General features: G+C 56.0%; 3 protein-coding genes across 3 annotated transcripts; 1 reads left to right on the top strand and 2 right to left on the bottom strand.

Moving 5' to 3' along the window:
• The first annotated feature begins 514 nt into the window (after positions 1-514).
• Positions 515-8,037, top strand: ALDH9A1 (aldehyde dehydrogenase 9 family member A1). Its single transcript, XM_035537712.2, has 11 exons — positions 515-786; positions 1,305-1,450; positions 2,473-2,602; positions 2,904-3,038; positions 3,537-3,733; positions 4,571-4,711; positions 5,350-5,538; positions 6,365-6,452; positions 6,643-6,784; positions 7,346-7,458; positions 7,866-8,037. The coding sequence occupies exons 1-11, from the start codon at positions 606-608 to the stop codon at positions 7,958-7,960; spliced, it is 1,557 nt and encodes a 518-aa protein (XP_035393605.1). The 5' UTR covers positions 515-605; the 3' UTR covers positions 7,961-8,037.
• Positions 8,038-8,984: 947 nt separating this feature from the next.
• MGST3 (microsomal glutathione S-transferase 3) lies at positions 8,985-14,725 on the bottom strand. Its single transcript, XM_035537710.2, has 6 exons — positions 14,622-14,725; positions 12,382-12,505; positions 11,340-11,413; positions 10,874-10,931; positions 9,735-9,807; positions 8,985-9,217 (listed from the first exon to the last, which is right to left on the bottom strand). The coding sequence occupies exons 2-6, from the start codon at positions 12,496-12,498 to the stop codon at positions 9,108-9,110; spliced, it is 432 nt and encodes a 143-aa protein (XP_035393603.1). The 5' UTR covers positions 12,499-12,505; positions 14,622-14,725; the 3' UTR covers positions 8,985-9,107.
• A 996-nt stretch (positions 14,726-15,721) lies between these two features.
• LRRC52 (leucine rich repeat containing 52) lies at positions 15,722-18,141 on the bottom strand. The gene is made up of 2 exons (XM_035537433.1): positions 17,511-18,141; positions 15,722-15,978 (listed from the first exon to the last, which is right to left on the bottom strand). Exons 1-2 carry the CDS (start codon positions 18,139-18,141, stop codon positions 15,722-15,724), a joined length of 888 nt encoding a protein of 295 aa, XP_035393326.1.
• Between the last annotated feature and the right edge of the window lie 213 nt (positions 18,142-18,354).

Raw genomic sequence — 18,354 nt, 5'->3', positions numbered from 1 at the left:
TGAGTTAGTTTATTCGGCAGCATACGGTCATCAGATCCGGCAGGGCGAGTGGGGAGAGCTGTGAGAGCCAAACTGATGGAGTGTGACGACAGAGTGCACCCCGCGGGGCTGGGAGGTGCTACGGGCAGCACAGCGAGCTTCCCCGTGCCGTCCCAAACCCTGCCGCAGCACCGTGCTGCCTTTCGCCGAGCATCGCACCGCGTGTTATCGCTTTGTGGGGGCGGCCCTCGCCCGTCCAAAGCTTCTCTGAAAATTAGGGCTTCGACGCCGTGACCCGGCTCGCTGTCTGCTGCCCGTTTGATGCAGCAGGTCTGTGGGGGGGCTAATCCTAACAAAGGGAGAACGACTCTCTAGGTCTGAATTCTCAGAACCCACAGAATATAACGGAGGGGTACACACCTACCTTTTGGGGGAAGGAAGAACGGTTTCGGTTCTATCATTTTTTACACCCGCGGGCCCTCCGCGCCGCGGGGGGGCGCCCGGGGCAGGGGCAGGGGCCGGGCCTGCCGGGGGGGCGGTCCGGGGCTCGGGGTGGGGGGGCTCCCCCCATTTCTCCGCCGCCACCGAGCGGGACCGCGGGTCTCCCCGAGCCCGGCTGCCGGCTCATGGTGCCGCGGCCCCTGCTGCAGCCCCTCGTGCCCCGGCTCCGCCGCCTGCTGCCCGGCCTCGCCATGAGCAGCGCCACCGGCTCCTTCTCCCTGCAGCAGCCCCTCAACTACCGGGGGGGGGCCCGGCTGCAGCCCGCCGACGGTGGGCAGGTCGAGGAGGTGTACGAGCCGGCCACAGGTGGGGACACGCGTGGGGACACGGCTCTGCTGGGGGCTGGCTGTCCCGGGGGGCTGCCCCGACCCCCATGTTCCCAGCCCCTGCAGCCTGGGACTTGCTGTGACTTTCCGCCGAAGCGCCAGGGTCTGGCTCAGATGATTTCCACATTAATTGGTTTTTCCTCGCCCGGGTTTCGGCAGACCCCCGGCAAGGTGGCGAGGGGCTAACGGAGCCGAAGAATGCACGGCGGGGTGCTGGCGGTGGAAGCTCAAGGGGGGAGAGCGAAGAAATTTGTAATGCTGGGAGCTAGTTAGTAACTGGAACACGAGTGTGGGAGAAGGGTCTTAATGCAAACCCTTTAAACCACAACACCTCTTCAAGAAACCAGTCACAAATAAGTGGGTTTTGTTTGAAACCGTTACATTCGTAGCCTGGTGCAGGTGGTGGGACCAAAATCTTTGCTGCAAGATAAATCGTATTTTCTGTGCCCTTTCTCTGACGTGAACATCTCATTTGTTTCCTACTTAAAACGTGCCCAGGCCGAGTGATAGCCAAGCTGCTGTGCTCCGGGGAGAAGGAGGTGGACCTGGCTGTGCAGAGCGCGAAGGCTGCCTTTAAAGTATGGAGCCAAATGTCGGGCATGGAGCGGAGCCGGGTGCTGCTGGAGGCCGCCAGAATTATTCGGGTATGTCGGGGGGCTCGCTGCACGTTTTGTCTGCCAGCATTTTCGTGGATTAAGGCGGCTGCTGGGGGCTGCGGTTCCAGCGGCACTTCCAGAGCTCGAGGAGGTAAAACCCCACCTTTGACCGGCAGAGACGGTTGGTTGCCTTGGGCAGGGCACCCAGTCTTATCAGTCTCAGTTCAAGGCCGGTGTGTGCTGCAGCACCTGTTCTGCTTAATTCTGGTAGGGGACATAAAGCTGAAGCAATCCAGTCAGGACCCTGCAGGCATGTGATTTCCAAGCTGAAGTTCCGTAGCTGTCACGTTCTTGAACTTTAGGATTTCGGACCCTGTTGTCACGTGGCAGAAGCATATGTTGTTTTAGCAATAAGAAAATGTAGGAGTGCTCTTTTTTTTTCCCTTAGCAGATAATACACATGGGGAGAGGATACAAATATGCTAGCTTTATCACAAACTTGTTTGTGAGATAACACGTTCTTGGGCCTCAGAGTTAATCCCCGTTGAGGCACAGGTCTGTAAGAAACCGGACCTTGCCCCAGCGTGTACATGCGATGAGAATATTCTCTTTCTGCCAGATTTCTGCTTCTGCCAGACTTCTGCAGCAGGGTAATATTTCTGCCTGGGAGATGGTCTGTTAAAGGATGCTTCCCAACTCTGCTGCTTTGTCCGTCTTTCGCTAAGTCCTCTGGATCGGTTTTGGTCTTGCTGTTTGCTGTCCCTCCCGCCTTAGTTCTGTGAATTCCAGTCACTGTTTACCAGCTGGCTTTTCAGCTCAGGTTTGCTCGTCTTTCAGATAAACACGGCTGTTAAGCAAGACCAGACTAGCAGTGAACGCCAGCAGCTCTCTGTTTGGCATTCTCTTGTGGTCGGTTGCCTCTGGCGAATTGACAAATGACAGTTGGGAATGTATCTTTTAGATAAAATGATTACTCAAGGCAGAGCCTGGCTTGGAGGTCGAATGCTTGGGATGCAGCTAGCTCCTTGTGGCTTCTCTGATGTGCTGTCATTGTGCTGCGCTCCTCACAGGAACAGAGAGATGAAATTGCCACCTTGGAAACCATCAACAATGGGAAATCCATCTTTGAAGCCAGAGCGGACATTGACGTATCCTGGCAGTGCCTGGAGTATTACGCAGGGCTGGCAGGATCTCTAGCTGGTGAGAACTTTATGGGAGTTGGCTCTTTATTCTCTGTCCTGCCTCTTGTTTTCTCTGCTAACTTCCACGATACAAGACCATTTTTGGTGTCGATTCCTCTAAGAGAAGGACTGCTCCTTTTTCTGAAGATCTTGGGAGAATTTTCAGAGCTGTCTGCCTAATGCTGCCATGCTCTGTGAGCTTGTCGGGGTAAAAGCCGTGTGTGTCTGTTCCCAGTCTAAGTGGGATCTGGCCCCTGAGCCTCAGATTAAACAGGAAGGGGCTTTGTTCTCTTATTTCTGTCTGTCTGTCTTCCCTGCAGGTGAACACATCCAGCTTCCTGGGGGATCCTTTGGGTACACTCGCAGAGAGCCCCTGGGTGTGTGTGCTGGGATCGGAGCCTGGAATTACCCTTTCCAGATTGCCTGCTGGAAGTCTGCCCCGGCCCTGGCTTGCGGTATGGAGACTCTGTGCCCATGCAGGCTTCCCTCTGAAGCCTAGTGATCCTGTGGGGGAGAGTGAGATTTGGGGGACAGAGAACTGACTAGGGCCGCCTCGAAGGAGGCATTGAAGGACTAGCAGAGCCTTCAGGCAGGAAGGGAAAGGAAATGGAAGGGGGAACCTGGCAGGTGCTAAGAGGGCAGGGGACACATCAGGAGAAAGACTGATTGCATGGCTTTGTACCAGAGGAGGAAGGTCTTTGGAAACGTTTGCAGTGCAGGACCAGTATCCTCATCTCCCCAGCCCTTCCCAGCGTGAAGGTGCAGTTTTCCCCATTCATTGATTGCAGAGCGTTCAGACAAAACTATTTCCTTCTCTCTTGGGGGTCTTTTGATTCTGCAGGGACAAATTCGTTGTGTAGGGTGTTTTTTTTTTTTTTTGTTTTCTTTTTTTTTTTACCCCCTGATGCAGTTTGGGTGTTAACCCCACCTTGCCTCTGTCTGGGTTCCCTTAGGCAACGCGGTCGTCTTCAAGCCCTCTCCCTTCACTCCCATTTCGGTGGTGAGGCTGGCAGAGATCTTCACTGAGGCCGGTGTGCCCAAGGGGCTCTTCAACGTGGTGCAGGGCGGGGTGGCCACAGGCCAGTTCCTCTGTCAGCACCCAGATGTGGCCAAAATCTCTTTCACTGGCAGCGTGCCGACTGGCATCAAGGTAAAGGCACCGTCACACTGGGGGACACACGGGGGTTGTCGTGCCAGCCTTCCTGGTGTAACGGGGAGGTCGAAGCCTCCTTCAGCCTTTGTGCACGAGGCTTGCAAGGATGGGGTGTGAGGTGGCATTCCTGCGTCCAAGCAAGGAGCTTGCACCTACAGCATTATGCTGGGGTCCCAGTTAGGGTATTGGGCACGAGCTCGAGCACTCGGTCCTTTTGGAGGAGCCCTTTGGGCTGAACACGTGCAGACGACCGTGGTGGCAGTGAAGGCTCTGAGCTGCTAAAGCGGGCATCTCTGTGGGGAGGTGGGTCTGTAAAACAGCTGGGGAGACGTGTGAATGCTTCTGGCAGTAATAGCTCAGTTTAACTGCATGCAGCCTGCCATTTTAAGAAGTAGGCTAGTTTCTCTGAATTTCCCACACTTGATTTAGTCAAAACAAATGAAACATCCCTAAAAAGATCTAAAAAATAAGTTTTGATTTGAAAGGTGGGAGATATTGCCCCTTGAGCACTCCTACATGAATGTACCTGTGGGGTGCAGCGACAAAGGTGCAGTTGTGGTTGTCCTGTGGGCTTGCTCTGAGCTTGAGACTTCCTGCAGATGCCTCCTCAGAGTTTTCATTTTTACCTTTAACAAAAAAAGAACCTAAACCCTTTGAGAATGTCTGCAGTCTGAACTCAACAAGTCGAAGGAACCCAGCTTGCCCTTTGTGTGCGCTGGCTGCTTCTGTTGTTGGTGAAGACCCCTGGTAGCTCTCCCCTTGAGTGTCTCTTACCTCCTCCAGCCTCCGTATTGCCCGTGTGTCACTTGTCTCTTGTGTCCTTGCTTCTGCCAGATCATGGAGATGGCAGCTAAAGGGATCAAACCCATCACCTTGGAGCTGGGAGGCAAATCCCCCCTTATCATCTTTTCGGACTGCGCCCTGGAGAACGCTGTGAACGGAGCCCTCATGGCCAACTTCCTCACGCAGGGCGAGGTGCGTGGCCGAGGGGCACCGGTTTGGGAACGGGGCCGCACGGGCAGCCTGAGGGCCACCGAGATAGCCAGCCTGGGGCCTTGTGTTGGAGGGGATGCCCTGAAGCTCCCATCTCGCCACCCATCTCCTCCTTTCCCAGGGGTGGGGCCTCTCTAGCACCCGGTACCCAGCTCAGAGCAGCCCCCCTGTGCCCTGGGCTCCGGTTTGGAGCACAGATGTCAGAAGAGACCGTGCTGGATGCCTCTGGTTCCAGCCCGGCACGATGAGCCACAGCTCCCCGGGGCTCTGTCAGTCCCAAATTTGAGATTTCCACGTGTGCTGCAGGTTTTGTGTAGTCCTCTTGGCAAACTGCCTTACACGGTCATCTCTGGGGACTGAACGGTCAGCTCCTCATCTGCTGGTGACCCGGTGCGTTTTGGCCACTTGGTGGCATCAGTTCTGCTGCGCCCAGAGCGGATTGTTCAGTGCAGGCAAGAACAGCAGGACTGCCTGTCTGCTCTCCGCTGTCCCCAGGGTCAAGCTGGCTGGTTTAGCATCCGTGGAGGGGCTTTTCAGAGAACCCCTGTAGCAGGGCCCTTGCAGGGAAGGCTTGCGAAGTGCGGTGTGGCTTGTTGTGAGCAGCCCGTTCTGTGTCCCAGGTGTGCTGCAACGGCACGCGGGTGTTTGTGGAGAGGAAGATACTGGATACCTTCACAAAGGAGGTGGTGAAACGCACCCAGAAGATCAAAATTGGAGACCCGCTTCTGGAAGACACCCGGATGGGAGCCCTCATCAACCGGCCCCACCTGGATCGTGTCCAGAGCTTTATCAAACAGGCAAAGGAGCAGGTGAGATCGTGATGCTGCCTTGAGACTGCCCTGAAATATCTTTTTTTTTGTTAGACAAGCAGACCAATAGCTGCTTTCTTACTCCCTGCCTTTGTAGTTAAGCTCTTTACTTGCAGTGGCTGAATTACACAGCAGGTGTCTTGGGCCAACAGAATAAAAGTGATTCATGTGCACTTCTCTGAATCAGCACGCAAGGTGACATTGCTTCTCACATCCTGATGCTGCCACGTTTTAGAGGTTATGAGATACCCAGCACTGTAGTGAGTAAAATAGGAGAATCCAAAGGAGGAGGATCAAAGACCAAATTTACAGGCTGCTGGAACCAAGCTCTCTAAGAGCCCTTAGACCTACAGAGCCTTTTCTCCTGCTTTATTGTCAAGTCTGGAGATGTTTTAAATGTCAGCGCTAGGTGTATGACTGGCCATTTTGGGGAAGGGCTGGAAAAGGGGAGGTGCGAGTGAAAGGCAGGAGGGGTAGATGAGGATTTGGAAACAGGAAGAGGGATGTGGAAGGCGATACAGGGGAGGAGAGGAGAGATCTCCCAGCTCCAAAGCAGGGTGTCTGAGGGGGGAGGTGTTTCTTGCTAGGTGCAGTGTTAAAGGACTGATGGACTCACTAATGAGGGAGTCGACACCATGTGGAGATGTGGAAGTTAACGTGATGCTGGATGAGGATCTGCTCCTGGTTTTGATTTTTTTTTTTGAGGGCCCAGGTGTGGTTTGTCTGACAGGGCAGCACAGCAGCAAGGATTATTGGCCCAGAGCTGCTGCAGCTGGGCGGGATGCCCCGGTCCGTGCCTGCCCACCTTCTGCTGGCTCTTTTTCAGGGTGCCCAGGTGCTGTGCGGTGGGGACCTTTACGTACCAGATGACCCGAAGCTGAAGAATGGCTTCTACATGCGCCCCTGTGTGCTAGGTATGTCCTTCCTATCCGTGGCGCGGGCATCTTCTGCGTGGGTGTCGCTGACTTTCTTCTAGAGAGAGCTGTGTTCGGCGTCACCCATCTCTGCGTGTGCCCCCGGTGGGCTCAGGCACTCGGGTGGGTGTACTGGAGGTAGCTGAGGTGCCCAAATGAGTGGTATCCAGAGCGATCTCTGTGCTTGCAGGGAACTGCACCGATGACATGACGTGTGTGAAGGAAGAGATCTTCGGGCCTGTCATGTCCATTCTGCCGTTTGACACCGAGGAGGAGGTTGTGGAGAGAGCCAACAACACCAAGTTTGGCCTGGCAGGTGGCGTCTTCACCAGGTACAGCTGGGCAGCGCGGTGCTCTGGGGAGGTCAGGGGAGAGGAGGAGAAGAGAAATACGGCAGCAACCTGATGCTCCTCGTGTGGAGTCTGGGCATGGGCACGGATATCCTCTTCTGGGAAAGTTGCAGCAAGGGAATGCCAGAAGGGAACTTTGTAAATGACCGTGCATCTCCTCCCAGCTCTCCTGAAGGGTTAGGTGGGCCCAGCCGTCCTTCAGACTCCTTCCAGCCTGTGCTTGGCCTGCTGCCTGCCTTCTGCATCTCCAGGAGGTGTTCGCCAGGAGCCTGCCATGCTGCTGAAAGCGTGCAAAGACGGCTTTTGGCTGCTTGCCACAGTCTGCTCTGCTGGTGTCCTTGTCCTGCCCTCTCAAATCAAGTGCTGTTCTGAGTGTCCTTGGGGATAGGTGCTGTATCCTCTGGGCGGGCAAGGACTGAGAAGGGCAGGACGGGCCCCAAAAAGCACCGCGACCTGCCGGGGGCCTTTCTGTAGCAGGATGTCAGCTGGCACGGGAGGAGAGGATGGAAGGGAGGCTCCAGCTGAGTTGCCCTTTTCCTGCAGGGACATCCAGAAGGCTCACAGGGTCGTGGCTGCTCTTAATGCCGGGATGTGCTTCATTAACAACTACAACGTCAGCCCCGTGGAGCTGCCCTTCGGAGGATACAAGGCATCAGGTGAGCAGTGCTTGGCCGTCCCTGGGCTTGGCTCTGCTGCGCCCAGGGGTGAGGATGTGCCTGTGTCTGCGGTGGCAGACGTGAGCGGCCTCTCTGCTGTGTCGCTGAGTGGATACCTCACCGGCAGATGAAAGGGAAGCTGGAGAAAAGGGGTTGTGGGTTTGGAAAGAGAAAGGAGGGAGATAAACTTTTATATATACGTAGCCTTCCTTCAGCTGAGCTCATCCGGTTAGTGCTCGGGGCTTGCTCAGAAGCCCTGCTGTGAGGTCGTGCTGCAGCTGCACTGAGTGTGTGGCTCGTGTTCGCCCTGGTCCGGCTCTGTGCTGGTCACAGGGGGCACGGACGATGCACGATCGATGCCTGGCGCTGCCTGGAGCTGTGCTCTCACTGCTGCCTCGTCCTTGCAGGATTTGGCAGAGAGAACGGACGGGCGGCCATCGAGTACTACTCGCAGCTGAAGACGGTCTGTGTGGAGATGGGTGATGTGGAGTCCGTGTTTTAGTGGCTCTGGGGCCATCCGAGGGGCGCGTCAGCTCAGAATCGTGAATCATTTACCCAGCAATAAAGTGCTCTGAGATTGTAAGTGCCTGGGGGTGGGGCAGAGCGAGGGCAGCATTTAGCCATCCTGCTCCCACGAGGGGAAACGTGCACACGGGGCTCGGTCTGTGGGCCTGAGCTGCCCTGGCTGGTGGGAGAAGGGAACCTCGGACCAGGAGGGAGCAACCTGGCTTTCAGCAGCTGGCACCTGCAGCTTCTTCGATGTTAGCGGGGGCTTGGCAGTGGCAGAGGCTCAGCCCAGGCTGCTTCCCCCCAGCGTATCTTGAACCCCGCTCTCTTTCACCTTCAGTCAAGTTCGGTCTCACCTTAACAAGCACGACTCTCAATGCACCTAAAAGCTCTGGGACACATTGCTGTGCTGTAGCTCCACAGCCTGTCTTTTCTCTGGCTATATAAAAGCCTTAAGAGTAGCCTTTAGTTTTTCCTTCTAGCCCACTTGTGAACCCAAGTCGTTTCTTATCTGTGCCTCACCTCCGGGCTGGGACAGAGGATACTGTGGGGGTGGAGAGCTGATGCTGACAGGCATGGTGCTGCAGATCCTCTCCTCGCACAGTACAGAGGATAACCAGAGTGGTAGCAAGCTCTGACATAGAACAGCTTCTGCCTAAGACAGGCAGACATCTATTTGATTTCTTTCCTATAGGCCTACTGCTCTTTATAAACACGATGAAATAGAAAATTTAAATGTTTACCTAATCTTCTTTTTTAAGTAATCAAATAAATATTAACTCTGGAACATTGTGTTGGAGAGTGACATGAATCAAGGAGTCCAGAAATACATTCTGATAGAGAGCTGGGCTGTTGCTGTATGGGTTAACCAAATGGGTTGCAAGATCGCTTTTCATTCACCAGAACCATAAAAGCTAGAACATCCCTGCCCGACAGGCAGATTTCTGTAGTCCTATAAAATCAGTCGTTCTGGCCTTCTGCAGAACTTAAGACGGCCCTCTGTAACTTCAAAATAAAAATACAGAACTGACAACTTCATTTTATTGAATGAGGAGAAAAACAGCCAACAGGCAATGAAATGTTGTACAAGAAAACAGAACAAGAATCCCTTTGGGTTCCCAAGGAGCCACCGCGATGGTCAGTTAGTCCTGGCAGATCCAACCAAGGTGCTGGAAAGCTGAATACACGCCTGTGCCCGCCAGTCCAATGAGTGCAGCGGAACTGATGGCCCCTCTCCTTCGATTTTTTGGCTCTGGAAAAAGACAGATTTTATCAGTCCAGCAGCAGTACCCGGCTCTCTCACCCAGGCCACTCCCAGCTCTGCCGCACACAACCTTGACTTGCTGCAAGTATGTTTAGCTTTGGCTGACCTTGTCCTCACCTTTAGAAAGGAAAGCTGGGAAACTGCTGTGAGTGTGGCAGACCCGAACCAATAAAAGTACACAGTCAGGTGCCCGGGATGATCCCCCCAGCGTGGTTTGCTGCAACTAGTGTGGGAAGCAGCAGATGAAACTAAAGAGGGAGCAGGAACTAGAGATTAATCTCAAGGCGTACCCTGAGTTTGTGCTATTATTAGAGCGGAGCTCTTTCTGTTGTCAGGAAGAGCACAATGCAGCGTGCAGCCTGTGCACCTGCATCCTCCGCTCCGCACCCTGGCTGGAGGGAAGCTTTATGCTGCCTCCTCGACAGGAGCTGGCGAGAAGCGTCTGGAGCCCCTGTAGGAGGCTTCAGTTTCCAAGCACCTGCTGTGCTACAGGATGAAGACCTACCTCCTGTGTAGTAGCCGTAGGCGTAGAGGATTCGCCCAATGATCCAGGCAACGCCGAGCCCTGTGGCAGTCCGCTAGGAGGAAAGGAGAAGCATTAAAGGTTTTGGAGGCTTGTTGCTTGCACCTGCTCAGTGTTACAGCAGCCCTGCGTGTGGCTGCCAAAAACCACAAACTGACCAAAAGCGTGTGGCTGCCAAAAACCACAAGTGACCACAAACTACAGTGGAGGTCCTGACCCAGCTGGGAGAACTGGGAATCAGCCTGGGAGAAGGGTGTGAGTGGTGTGGGGAGCTAGGGTGAGTTTCGGATTGGGTCCCTTTCATGGCACCTCTGGGGTGCCTGTGATGTGCTGCAGGGCCTTGCGAGCCCCCCCTCCACAGGCACAAGCAGGTGTACAGGTTTCCCTGCTGTGGATTTCTGCCTTGCCACTTAATTTCAAGCTTGCTGCAATGTGGCTTCAGTTTGTCAGATCCGCCTGTGTCACTTCCTTCCCTCTCCGAAAAGGAATGTTCAAGATGGACCTGATTTGTCTGGTGGTGGTAAAGAAAAAGCTCCTGGTTTAGTCTCTCCCAGATGAACTGCCTCCTCAAGAGTTGTCTACCTCTTTCATTTAAAAATAATCCAGGCTTTTTTTGCATCCTTCACACACCTTCTTTGGTGGTGAAGGTGGGTGGGAAGATCACAGTGTTCCCCGTCTATTTTTTGTCAAACTCTTCTTGAAAATGTGCTTAAAAAGGAAGTGAAAGGGTCCCCAGCCTGTACAAAACCAGCTGCTGAGTGGCCCTACTGTAAGCCCAGCAGGACCCTGCAGGTGTGGGAGAATCAAGCAGGGTTGGAGGGACCCTCCCCAGCTGTGGGGCTGGAGGCTGTGAATGCTGCAGTTTGTCTAACAAGCCACACTCAGGGGAAGGGAAGGGGCCCAGTGGCTGAAGTATCGGCAATGATTTATGAAATACGTGTGGTTCCCCTGCACAAGAGCTCGTATCACTGCATTTTCAGAAGGGGCGCGGCTGTGCAGTGGGATGTGGCTGGGGAGGGAGCCTGGCTGCCTCCAGAGGGGCGGGCTTGGCCTCCTGCCTGCTCTCAGTCAGGGATTAAGGGCAGAGTTCAGTCACGCAGCCCTGCGTGCCAGTCACTTACCGGATGGTAGATGCCACCAGTGGCTAAGAAGAACAGGAAGGAGGGATAAACTTCCAGTCTGAAAATGAGAGAGGGGGTTATGTTTGTGTTCAATTGCTCGTAGAGAGAACACGTAGACATGCAGAGAGTTGCAAGCATCCCTTGTCAAGGTCCCTGGTGGGCCTGGCTGCTGGGAGTCTCCGTGCTCAGGCGGGCTGCTCAGTGCTGTGGCCAGAGATGGAGGCACAAGCGAACTGCAGCACACGCAGGCTTTCAGGGACTTCATCCCTGCCTGTGCCTCTGTCCGGCCGCCCACCTCTTCTTTCCACTTCGTGCCCAAGCTGCTGCTAAATGCTGCCTACCACCAGCTGACCCAGGAGGAGCTGTTCCCCCCAGCCTCCCTCCGACGTGCTCTGGCCCACGTTAGCCGGGTGGACCCTGACCACGAGGAGACGAGGGCAGTACGGCATTCGCACGCGGTACTCACGTGTTCTGGTGCGCACGCTGGATGCAGTTGAATATACGGCCATGCTCAGGATCTGTGCTGTACATGGTGGGGTACTGTCAAAGAAACCCAAGAGCAGAACGTGAGCAATGCAGCCCGGCCTCCTCCAGCAGCAAGGTGCAGGCCTTGCGGCACCTCTCCCCGGGGAGCCCCGTGCTGTGCTGCTGCCTCTAAGACTGACTTGCTTCAAGTTAGAGCCTCGCTCCCTGCCCCGCGGCCACAGCTACTTTGATGAAACTGCTGCTTGCTCCCGAATGCTTTTGTTCCACTGAGGTCCCTTTGCTCCCAACACTGCGTCTGCCTTCTTCGCAGGGAAAAGAGGCTGTGTGGTTTCTTGCCTGTCAGTGTTTCCGGGCTCGAAGCCTTCTGCTTTCAGTCGTCTCGGCTCAGTGCCAAGTGCCCGATCTGCCAAACCCTGATTTCTGCTGTGCGTCTGCTCCAGTTTGGAGAGCCGAAATGTCGGCTCCATCCCTTCTGCATCCACATGGCGGGGTAGGAAGTGCCAGCGGGGCACCCAGAAATAAACAAGGTGTCGCCGAGCTTATCTGTAGCTCTACAGCCCGGGAAGGCAAGGCCTGCGCGCCCTTCTGGGCCGGGGAGGGGACGAAGGAAGGGTGCTGGAGTGGGCCGGCTGCAGCTCCCTGCAGACAGGCTGTGGTGTCCCTGCTGCCAGGTCCTGCGTGTTGCCTGCTTTAGGAAGAGCAGCCAGGGGACCCAGCAGCACCAGGGGCCTGACGGTGACCCAGACCAGCTCCCAGACACACTCCTAATGCTCCTGAGGCTGCTGTTTGAACCCGTATGAGGGGCTGAAGCACGAGGCAGTGCCAGGCTCTGGCTGTGAGCACGCTGCATCTGCTACAACTCAGGCACACGCAGCACGTGTGGCAGCAAGCCGCTGGCACCGAGGGAGCAGCCCACTGCCTCAGACGGGGATCGCTCAGCAAGGCCTGGGGCTCTCCCTCCTCACCAGCGTCGGAGCTGCAGCCCCTTCCCGGCCCCTCCGCCCGAGGAGAGGAGGGCTCACCTCCACGTTGTACTTCTTGCGGGCCTTTGCCACTTTCATGGCGAGGTGCGTGACCAGGACGAAGCTGGCGGCCCCCGTCAGGATGACGTAGCCGTACTCTTTGGAGAGAACAGCCATCTTGGTGCTGGGAGGAAAAGAGAGCCCGTTACTACTGCAGGGTGGGGTTGGGGCAGTGGCAGCTCAGCGCAGGCAGAATTGTGTGTGTGTGCACGTAAGAATTGCTGAGCATGGACCACAGTCATCCTAGCACAAGGACTGGCTGAAGGAGAGGAGAAACTCTCGGGGATTTTTTACCTTTTGGTGCCTGCTGGGTATTAAGCAGAACAAACCAAGGGCTCCCTGCTCAATTCCAGTCAAGCAAGCCTTAAATCACGGACGTGTTGGTGTCTGGAGGACCCTAGTCTGGCCTCTGGCTCGGAGCACCCCTACAGCCAAGAGCAGACCCCCTCAGCTCCGGCTGGCCACAACCCCTGACACTGCTGTCCTCGCTGACACTGCTGTCTCTGCGGGGGTGCTCGGGTCTGCGGGGACAGACAGAGCGCTCTGTGGAGGACTTGTCCCCTTCCTGCACCCCGGTGCTCCTCCTGCACGAAACCAAGGAGTGGTGGGCACTGCCCCGTACCTGCTCCCATCCCAGCCTCTGGGCAGGATGCAGGCAGGACCTGCACTTGCAGGAATTTCTCCACGATCAGGCTAGAGACCAGGTCAGCAAACGTAATTATGTCACTGTGCAAAGCCTTGGTTCACCTCCGGCCTGAGCAGCGCAGCCAATTCTTGTCCCACCACCTTAAAAAGCTTGTAGCAAAACCAGGAACGGGCCAGAGTGGTGCTGCAAGGACGGTTAAAGATCTGCAACAGCTTTAATGTGAGGAACAATCAAGTAAGTCAAGACTCTTCGTCTTGGAGAGCAGACAAAGAGGAATGGTATTCAATAAAGCCTGTAAAAGCTAAAGAGGGTGGACAGAAACCGGTTGTTTGCTCCAACACCAGAACTCGGGGCCACCAAATGCAGCCAGGACAGAGATTCAAAACAAGCAGAGGTGTTTTTTCACACGATAAAATGGCCAGACGAGCGACGCCCGCTCCCAGCAGCCTCAAGAAACGGGCTCAGAGTCACAGAGGGCGGCCCCACCACCATCTGGCACCAGTCCTCTTGCACCATCCCAACCTCTGGTTGTGTCCACGTGAACAGAGCCTGTGCTGTGTCATGCACCACAGCAGCAGGCAGCGGACACCTCTCTCTCCAGCACTAAGCCAATTCCCTCTCCAAACCAAACCTAACCGAAGCCCACTGCCGTGATGCAGCAAGGTGTTGGTGTCTCTGGCACTGTCGCACCAGCACGATCTGTTGGCAGGGGGAAAAACGTCCCTCCTCGAGGAAGCAGTGCAGCCAGCCTTCCTACTGCACCAGCACCGCTCACAGGGGCTCAGCAGGGAGCAGGGGTTTTATTTCTCGTTTGCAAAGGGATTTTGATCAAGACAACAGCTGCCTTTGTCCACGTGAAGGTTGGTAAAAAAATTCTTAGTAAGAATGCTGAAAACTTTAACTAAGACAGGTCAGCTGCACCCACATGTAATAGCAGTTAGAGGTCACGCTGCAAATACAGACCCTTCCCACGGCGTAGAGCAGCTCCACGGTCACATTTCCCCCTTCAACTCCCAGGCTCGGTGGAGAAGCCCCGCGCAGCAGCACGGACCAGGCCTTTGGCAGTGCTACGCTGTCATTTGGAGTTTTACCTTTTATCTCAGTAGCAAAGGGCGCAGCTCAGTCGCAGCAAAGCATTAAGCCAGGCGTTATAAACCTGCTGCTGGACCTCCGCTACCGGTAGAACTACACAGTGCGCCTTTGCTCTAGTAACCAGGAGCCAGAGCAATTAAAAGCCAACACCTTCGGCTGCCCTGACCGCACGCCTCGCGGCTGCTCCCTGGCGCTGGTGCGTTTCACCAACCTTTGTCCGCAGCGCAAGGCCTCTGCCGACGAGCACCGGCGCCCCGCACAAGACTAAATCCGTATCTTCCCCGCAGCAGCGCTTGCGCCTGGGCCCGCACCGCCGGGGGCCAGCGGAGCACGATGCAGCACGGCCGGAGGGCTGCGGGAGGGCTCCCAGGGAGCGCTTTTCCCCCACGGCAACGATTCCCGGCAGGCTTGCCACGACCACCGCCGCAATCCGGACTCAGCAGGGCCGCCCAGCCTCCCCTGCAGCCCCCCGCCCCCCCGCAGCCCCCCGGCCCGCACTCACCCGCACACCGGGTCCCGGCTCAGGCGCGGTGCGGAGCAGCCCGGGGCGGGAGCGGAGCCGGAGCGGGGCCGGGGCCGGGCTTGGCCGCGCCCCGAGGCGGGGCGAGAGCCGCGGGCTCCGTGCTGCCGGCCGGGGCCCCCCCCGGCGGCTGCGCCCTCTCCCGGCCTGCCGCAGGCCGGAGGAGATTTTGCAGGGTGCTTTTTGGGGTCCTCTCGTGGTGGTCGTGCCCTGTTCCCTCGCAGCCGGTGCGGGGTGGGGAAGGCAGCCCCTCACTGCTGTGTTTGTTCGTGGAAGCGGATACCGCGCCTGCAGCCACCCGCGCCGGCGATCCGCGGGATCTCGCTTACGTCCCGCTCTGTGCTGGCCCGCGACACTTGGGCAGGGAGACACAAGCCCCTTTCAGCAGCGGGGCTGGGTGTAAGCGGTGTTTTACTTTAAAAAGAAACGCAGTGTTAGGGAAACGCGGTACAGAACAAATTAGCAGGTGGATTTTTTGGTTCTGAAGGCGTGCATAAACCAGTAGAGGGACAGGGGGACCCACCACAGCAGGACAGAGCGCGTCTTTTGCTGTTGCAGGTATAATGGAGAAGAAAGCAGGACCCCAGGCCCCTAAAAGTCCTGGGTTTAAGCTCTTTGCTCACACACCTGCCTTCCCACAGCAGGGAGCTCTCTGGGCTGGTCCCAGTCTGGCCAAAAAGGCCTCGGTGAACTCCCTGGCTACGGCACAGCTCTGGGGCCTCTCCTGCACCTCCTAACTCCTCATGCCTGTCCCCGTGACAGGGCAGGCCGCGCGCTGACCCTGCTGTCCTGCAGTCTCACGGTAAAACAGGAGCGTAAACGCTGCTGGTCGGTGCATGGCTCTGTCCGCACCTCTCGCGCCCTCACTGAATATTCTGCCAAGGTCCCGGGTCCCAGCGGAAGAAGAAAGGCGGAGGGAGCACAGCGAGTGAAATTGGAGCACAGAGGCTTTCTTCTCTGGCAGTTTTATTTCACTTCAAAAAAAAATAGCATCTAAAGTGGGGCATAATATGGGAAATCATTCAGGAAGGGCCTGCCTTCAGTTCCCAAGTCGGCGTTCGGAACGCTTTGTAGGGCTGGTTCTAAGCGACTGTGTCGTCCTCCTCCTCCTCGTCCTCCTCCCCCTTCGAAGTGTGGACTTGGTAGATGACGGCACAGACGCCAGCCAGCCAGGCTGCCACGGTGCCAGCAAAGAATATGCAGAAGCCAACGAAACACAGGAAGATGTAGTCCTGCTTGTGCAGCTGGGTCAGGCAGCTGAAGTGCAGCTGTACCTCCGCCGCAGGCAACTTCAAGGCACGAAAGGCTTCTGGTGTGTAGCAGGTGATGTTGTCAGCATCTGCAGAGAGAAGAGCAATGGCACGATTCTTTTGCCTGTTTCTAAGGCATTAGTGAGTAGGAGTGCTGCTAGAAAAATGACGGAGCACTTTGCTAAACTGGAAGATTTCTCCACACTTCATATCCTCCTCCCTCCACAGCCCAGGAAAAATCAGAGTCACACCTTTGCCAAACCACAGCTGCCAGAGTGATTTCTGTGGTGGTGTCTCCATAGGAAAATATAGATCGTTGGATTATGGGACGCGACAAACTGCTATAGCTCACTTTTATTTTAATAGAAGAGCACTTGTAGGTTGCTTTTCTTTTTTTTTTTTTTAAATCTTAGCTTCTGAAGTGACAGGGCTAAACTGAAAGAGGCCCTTGTAGGCTAGAATAACGAGGCTTGCATGCAGGGAGTCAAGTTTGAAAACTAGAGTGGTTTGCAATTAGGCATAGTCTCACCTGCTTTGTGAGAGAGAAAGGAAACTCATTAGCGATTCAGTTCCACTGAAGTAATGACTATGTCCTGTCGGATTCTAATATAGGCTGTGATACAACAGATGCTGGCTTTTCCCTCTGAAGTCAGCAAAGGCTGGTTGTGGTAAAAAGCACTGTCTCCTTTTGGTGTCTGTAGAAGCACAGCGCGCCTTTGGCCACAGCCCTCTCCTTCGCCTGCAGGTTAACACCCTGCGTGCCAGCCACAGTTACGGTGACAGACACATGCGGGTCACGTATGGAAATGGGTCAGCAGGGAACAGTGTGATCGCAGCCCCACTGAATTCAGCAGCAAAACTCCTGCTGGCTTCCACAGCAGCACCCTGACTCTTCCTGCAGACCCTGTCCAGTGAGAGCCGAGAGCAGAAAAGGGGCTGACTGGGTTTCAGCCCAGCTTTGTTTTCAGCATTGAGCAGAACTGCTGTAGCAGGACTGCAAAGAACATCTGCCTCCCAGGGATGCTGCGCAGGAACAAGGGCAGTGTTCAAGGTCAATGACGCTGGAGGAACCCGAGAGCCCAGGACTGGGGAGGTTGCACCAAGGAGGTGAGAACAGAGGCAGGAACAGACTGCAGACATTTCCACAGAGTGTGGAGGGGGGTTAGCTGGCCCTTAGGGACACACTGATACTGCAGCAGCAAGAGAAGATCAGATGGAGAAAAGGCAGGACATGCAGAGCAGTAGCTTTCCCACCGCAGATTTCCCCAGAGCCACATCAGGCTCCTTATTCTTGGCACCATGGCCACTGACTCGCAGGCACAGTGACACCTCCTGAGGCTGGAGCCAGGTGTTTTAAGGCAGCAGCAGTGGCCTAGCTACTGGCTGCACTTCCCCTACTGTCCTGAGGATGTGAGCAAGTGGGACTGTGAGGGTGGAGTGTACGTAAGCTGGCTGCTCTGACCCATATTTTGTGGAACACTGTAAGATGGGACCCACAGCTGGCATGCAGTGGCACAGCCCTGTAAGATATAGTTTTGGGAAAGAGATCAGGGAGCCCTCGCTATTCCGCATAGGTTTGCGGGAGTAGGGAGGAGAGGGGTCCTGCTCACATAGCCCTCACCTGGGAAATGCACGTTGGTGTCTGTCATCCAGGTGATGAAGTCCAAAAAGGAACAGTTGCAGTGCCACGGGTTGTCACTGAGCCCCAGAAACCTCAGGTTGGGCAGGTCCCGGACGGTGCTGGTGTCCAGAAACGTTAAGCCAGTCCGGCTCACATCCAGGTGCCTCAGCCAGGTGTTGTTGGCAAAAGCATCCTTCTCGATCGCTACAAGGTTGGGGTTGTCCGAGATCTTCAGCACCACCAGGCTGAGGAGCTGCGAGAAGGTGCCGAAGGTGACCTGCGTGAGGTTGTTGAAGCTGAGGTCCAGGTAGACAAGCTTGGCCACACCGATGAAAGTGAAATCCAGGTCGTCCCCTAAGAGGTTCTTCTGGCAGTCCAGGTAGACCAGATCAGCCAGGAAGCTCAACTCCACTGCTGGCAGGTAGGAGACGTTGTTGGCTGCCAGAATCAGCTGCCTGGTGTCCAGCGGGATGGCTGCGGGGAACTCCTGCAACTGTTGCCCCGTGCAGTTCACCTCCAGGTACCCACAGCTGCACCTGCTAGGGCAGTGCGCGCTCCCCGCTGCCATCCCTGTCCCCAGGAGCAGCAGGAGGAGGAGGCTGAGGGGCCGCCGTCCACCTGAGGGAGACATGGCCTCCCACCTCGCGCGCCACTCGGCCCTAGGCGGGCAGCGTTACCATCGCCACGGAGCCGTCCCTGGGGAAGCGCTGGGACTCACCTGACTCCTTGGCACGGCGCCTGGCTGGAAGCTGAGCTCCCAGCGGGTTTTCACCTCAGCGCGGCGACGCCTCTCCAGCCACCTGGGGGGGGGAGCGCCATTTTACCTCAGGGCAACTTCTCCCTG

The sequence above is a fragment of the Cygnus atratus genome, chromosome 8 (assembly GCF_013377495.2).
Source record: "Cygnus atratus isolate AKBS03 ecotype Queensland, Australia chromosome 8, CAtr_DNAZoo_HiC_assembly, whole genome shotgun sequence".
NCBI classification, from domain to species: domain Eukaryota; kingdom Metazoa; phylum Chordata; class Aves; order Anseriformes; family Anatidae; genus Cygnus; species Cygnus atratus.
This window is presented reverse-complemented; position numbering and strand designations above follow the sequence as displayed.

What these genes read in the sequence shown, in the direction of transcription:
- LRRC52 (XM_035537433.1), bottom strand. Translation starts at nt 18,141, where the DNA reads ATGTCTCCCTCAGGTGGACGGCGGCCCCTCAGCCTCCTCCTCCTGCTG. An exon ending in CACCAACGTGCATTTCCCAG is followed by an intron (nt 15,979 to 17,510) that starts GTGAGGGCTATG and finishes TTCTCTCTGCAG; the next exon opens with ATGCTGACAACATCACCTGC.
- MGST3 (XM_035537710.2), bottom strand. Translation starts at nt 12,498, where the DNA reads ATGGCTGTTCTCTCCAAAGAGTACGGCTACGTCATCCTGACGGGGGCC. An exon ending in GCAAGAAGTACAACGTGGAG is followed by an intron (nt 11,414 to 12,381) that starts GTGAGCCCTCCT and finishes TTTCTTTGACAG; the next exon opens with TACCCCACCATGTACAGCAC. An exon ending in CTGGTGGCATCTACCATCCG is followed by an intron (nt 9,808 to 10,873) that starts GTAAGTGACTGG and finishes CTTTCCTCCTAG; the next exon opens with CGGACTGCCACAGGGCTCGG.
- ALDH9A1 (XM_035537712.2), top strand. Translation starts at nt 606, where the DNA reads ATGGTGCCGCGGCCCCTGCTGCAGCCCCTCGTGCCCCGGCTCCGCCGC. An exon ending in AGGCCGCCAGAATTATTCGG is followed by an intron (nt 1,451 to 2,472) that starts GTATGTCGGGGG and finishes CGCTCCTCACAG; the next exon opens with GAACAGAGAGATGAAATTGC. An exon ending in GCTGGCAGGATCTCTAGCTG is followed by an intron (nt 2,603 to 2,903) that starts GTGAGAACTTTA and finishes TCTTCCCTGCAG; the next exon opens with GTGAACACATCCAGCTTCCT.